Consider the following 5,000-nt stretch of genomic DNA (forward strand, 5'->3'; position numbering starts at 1 on the left):
CAGTAATATGTCTTCGGCTGTATTGACTTATCGCTAACAAGCTAGATAGTTAGCTAGCTAGCTAGCTGGCTACTGCTCATCGTAAACATCACTTTCTCAAACTTGCTACTGCTGCTTTCAAGTGCTACTCGTAATCTATACATATTAGTGCTTATAAAAGTATTATTTACTGATGGAAACAGTAACATCTGAGGGTACGTTACCTTCTTGAAGTTGCTTCGTTACGACTAGCATCTAAGCTACGCATGACTCCTTGAACGTCACATTTTGAGAGCTGGGTACAAAAGCAAATACTTTGGTTTTGGCGATCATTGGGGATTTCCTGGATCCTTTTTCAGCCCTTTTGCGTTGTTTTAACTTAGGACTCTTTTCAGTCTAAACATCTGAAATGCTTGTTGGGCGTTCGACCAGCACCTGTGACACATTTTATAACCTTCCGAAACCGAGTGAAACGTCATAACTTTCCCATTTGTGTGATTCATTGCACCTTTTTCTGCCCCACCTTTTGAATGCCGCCGGTTGAAACAGCCATACAAACAGCTGAGCCTTCAGATGGATGAGTAGAATTAACTATTTATACTTAACACCTTTTAGTATCTACTGAAGAATCCCACTTGTACTGTCAGGGTACTTGAAAACATGCTTGGATGTTGTATCTAAATGAGATGTCGGCCTCCAGGATGAGAGAGGAAGTCCAGAGTAAACAAACCCACATTTTAAACTGACAGCCAGAGCCGGATCAACAGAGGATAATGTACACAGTTTAAGTCCAGATACGAGGAAGAGGAGGGAACGAGGAGCGATGCAGCTTTTGGTTTGCAGTCAGACACTAACTCTGCAGCGTGCCAAGAGAGGCCCGCTTGTTTAATATCACAGCTGACTATTTTCCATCCGTGCGTTTGAACACGGCCTCAAATTGAATTACAGGAACTAAATATTTCCTCGGCCTTTTGACACCCGGTGCATTTTTCTTTCACTCGTCACGTTCGTCCTGCAGCAAAGGAACACGCAATGGCCGCTTTTTATTCCAAGAGTGTGTCTGAGTGGACAATTTATGAGCTATTTTTCTTCATGCACGGCTGTTACTCTGTGTTCTTGTGTGTGTGTGTGTGTGTGTGTGTGTGGTCAGTTGATATATGAATGCAATATACACACATCACAGTGTTGTGGAACAAGCCCTCACTGCAATGCGGTCTGGTCACATTAAGCTGAAGTCTGAGAAACGTAATAATAAACGACAATAAGGTGTCGAAATGGGCCTCGAGTGGAAGTTTTTTTTGGAAAGCAGAATGCGCAGAGATCATTTAAAAATGTTTTTTTAATGTTTATTATCGTTTTAGTTGTACGATTTTATTTAAATGTGTTTGATTCCATTGGTTTTCAGTCCAGTCAATGGCTTACATCACAAACTAATCACTGCGTATGAATTATTTATGAGCTGAAAGAGTCAATAGCTTTTCCACTCAGTGTTGTTTTTCCCCTCCATCTAGAGAAGCACTTCATGGTTCCCTCTGTAGATCAGCCGGGGCTCAATATCTCGTAAACAAGCTCAGTAATAGTGTTTGATGTCAATTCAAACCAGGCTGCCTTTTCAGTTTAGAGGCTATAATTTGCAATTTTCTCATATTTATTCCTATTCAAGATCTTCCTCGTTGCCAATGTTTTGGTACATTTTGTAAAACAGAAAAAGAAAATAAGTTTCATGAGATCTTAAGTAAAGAGGTACAAATAAAAAGTGTGTGTGTGTGTGTGTGTGTCGCAGCGGCACGTGGGCGTACGCAGCCGCTGCCGTCGGACATCGCCGTCATCATGTACACCAGCGGCTCCACGGGCATCCCGAAGGGCGTCGTGATCTCCCACAGCAACATCATCGCCGGCATTACGGGAATGGCCGAGCGGATCCCCAACCTGAGGTGGGCCACACACACTGCTAGCTAAAAATATGTGATATATGTATAGAGACATTAGCATAGTAAGGATTTGATATCTATTTATACATATAAATATATATACAGCGGGTGAAATAAGTATTGAACACGTCACCATTTTTCTCACTAAACATATTTCTAAAGGTGCTGTTGACATGAAACGTTCACCAGACGTTGGTAACAACCCGAGTAATCCAGACATACAAAGAAACCAAAACAAATGGGTACCGTAAAAGTCGGGTTACAGGCCGCTACTACCTTTGGTCAGTGTCCCCTTTTGCTCCCCGCTGTAGCTAGCTGGCGCTCATGCTAGTTCCCTGCTAGCTCTCAGCTAACTTCCGCTAGCGCTCCGCTAGCTCCCCGACAACCACCAAAGGTAGTGGGACCAGCCCCGGCTTGACAGAGGGGACGCGGGCAGTAGCTAGCAGCAGCGCTAGCTAGCAGCTGCTCCTAGCTAGCAGCTGCTCCTAGCTAGCAGCTTGCTACAGCGGGACACTGACCGGAGGTAGGAGCGGCTTGTAACCCGACTTTTACGGTAGTGTATATATACTTCCTGTATGTAGAGACTAGTCTCATGCATTGCTCAGCTGTGATTTTGGCTCATTCTTCCACACAAACAGTCTTCAAATCTTGACCCTTCTGATCTTTAGCTCTTTCCATAGCATTTTTATTGGATTCAACATCTGGATTACCAACATCTGGTGAATATTTCACATCAATAGCACCTTTAGAAATATATTTACTGAGAAAAATGTGTTCAATACTTATTTCCCCCGCTGTATATATACTTGAGTGAGGACAGGAACTTCCTCCTCTCTGACTCTTCTAGTCTCTGGCTCTCTGCTGGCGGCTACGAGGTCGGGTGATGCTGCGTTTTGGTGCCAAATGCTCTTCCGGGGGCTGAAGTCTCGGTCGAGGCTTCCGTGTAAACGGAGCATATGAGCCACCTAGTGCGACCACGCAACACACATGTTTACATTAAAACAAGGGTTCTCCCTGGGGAAGGGGACGGCGGTGGGAGGAAGTGCAGAGGGAAGGGAGTGCAGTCAGGATGGGAGTCTGGGTGAGAAAGATGGAGGTTAGAGAGGTTACGGACAGACTTGAAAAATTACGGTTTTCCTGTAATATGTGTAACCGTATGCTCGGAATTATTCGAGGGGCGGGACTTGCAGACACGTCCGTTGTGACTCCTGAGAATTTTGGAGGTTCCAGAAATACTTCAGATAAAGAGATTGTATGTCCGAAGCAAAGGAAAAAGATGGCCCCCTATTTTGTGCAGATACAGTTATCTTCGAAAGATTATAACGACGTGATTTAAGACTCCAGAGATCGTGATGGCTTGTATTCCGTCGCAAACTAAAAACACATCTTTTATCGACTATACCTTGAATGAGGAAAGTAGCACTTACTGATAGCACTTTGTGGTTTGACTTTATTGAAGGAATTGGACTTTCTTGATTCTTGTTGTTGCACTTTTGTAAGTCGCTTTGGATAAAAGCGTCAGCTAAATGAAATGTATTATTAAAAAAACGAGCGTAAATGAGCTTGGAATGAGATGCACTTTGTGTAATGTGTGTTCACAGCGAGGAGGACACCTACATCGGCTACCTGCCTCTCGCCCATGTGCTGGAGCTCAGCGCAGAGCTGGTGTGCGTCTCTCACGGCTGCAGGATCGGATATTCGTCGCCTCAGACTCTCGCCGACCAGGTAAAAAAAAAAATAAAAATCCCTTCCGGGAAATAGATTTAAAGTCTTGATTCGAATGAGATGTGTGCGACCGATTAATGTGCTTCTTTTTTCCACCTCAAAGTCAACCAAGATCAAGAAAGGAAGCAAAGGAGACACCAGCGTCCTGCGGCCCACGCTGATGGCGGCGGTCCCGGTACGTCGAGACGGTTCCCTAAACTGAGTCTGTGCGAGGCCGAGGGGATGAAATGTCATTTTAATCCATTTCAGCGGCGATGACGCCGGGATGGAGGGAGTTTACAATTTGGGGAAAACACAAAACGTCAAGCTGCTCTCAAACAGAAATGAATGTGCTGTGATATTCCACAAAATCAATTCAATCAATCCACGAGAAACAGGAAACAGGAAACAGGAAGTGTAGTAGTTATTTCAACCCAAACCACCATCTTTTCCTAAACCTGGCTGAGTGCCTGTTTCCTGTGACGATGTTGAAGAGACGTGAATGCATGTAACTGAGCAAAAATATAAAATGTAATCGTGTTCCTGGACTTTTGTCGGAAAAACGTACGACAAATGTGTAACTTTTTTGTGAGATGTCATACAAACAAAGCTAGAAAGGGAAAGTGAAGTCAATGGATCACTGCACTCCAAAATCTGAGGATTAAAGCTGCTATATTTCATTTTCTTTATATGGATAATGCATCAAATGTCTGAGTGGCTCCTTTCTTTCATAGATTGATTATTTAACTGCGATACATGTGAGCATCTTTCAGCAGGTTGCATTGTATTTGTAGAGCATTGGCATTTCAAAATACTTCATATAATATGTGTAAAGGTTCACCATTGTGTGCTGTCTGGTAGTTCACACGCTTGGGGGGTGTACTGGTGGGCACCCAAGGGAGCTTTTTGGTGTATTTGGAGTCGGTGACGGAGCATTGGGCCCGACAACCACCGCTTTAGTTTCTCTAAATGCGATGGAGAGCCTGTGAATGAATAATGACTCAAGTTGAGACGGGGTCTACTACGGGGTCTTTACTTTGCCGCTAGCGTCTTGTTGGCCAATATTTGTTTATGTTTTTTTTATATGTATTAACTCAAAGTCAAAGCTGGTGTAAAGTGTGAGAGATGCAACGTTTTATATACGAAGATATGACGCAACTCGACGAAGAAATTAAAAAAAAAGCAGATAGATTATAATCCCACTGCTCTCGTTGATTTTAAATGTAGGCCGACTGGTTCTCCCCCTTCTCTCACACACACACACACACACACACACACACACACACACACACACACCCCACCACCCCCCATCTCCCAGTGGTCGTAGTGTAAAGGGCAGAGGGCCCCAGTGTCTGGAACCATTCACAGCTGTAAACAGAACGTGAG

At 43.9% G+C, this 5,000-nt stretch overlaps 1 protein-coding gene across 1 annotated transcript in view; it reads left to right on the forward strand.

Moving 5' to 3' along the window:
• Positions 1-5,000, forward strand: part of acsl3a (acyl-CoA synthetase long chain family member 3a) — a gene marked incomplete at both ends in the record, with an annotated part of 21,486 nt that overhangs the window by 7,757 nt on the left and 8,729 nt on the right. The window contains 3 exons of the mRNA XM_079225474.1: positions 1,763-1,913; positions 3,512-3,635; positions 3,739-3,810. Of these exons, the coding sequence (XP_079081600.1) occupies positions 1,763-1,913; positions 3,512-3,635; positions 3,739-3,810 (347 nt within the window). The remainder of the gene's footprint in view (positions 1-1,762; positions 1,914-3,511; positions 3,636-3,738; positions 3,811-5,000) is intronic.

The sequence above is a fragment of the Taurulus bubalis genome (assembly GCF_910589615.1).
Source record: "Taurulus bubalis genome assembly, chromosome: 10".
Taxonomy (NCBI): domain Eukaryota; kingdom Metazoa; phylum Chordata; class Actinopteri; order Perciformes; family Cottidae; genus Taurulus; species Taurulus bubalis.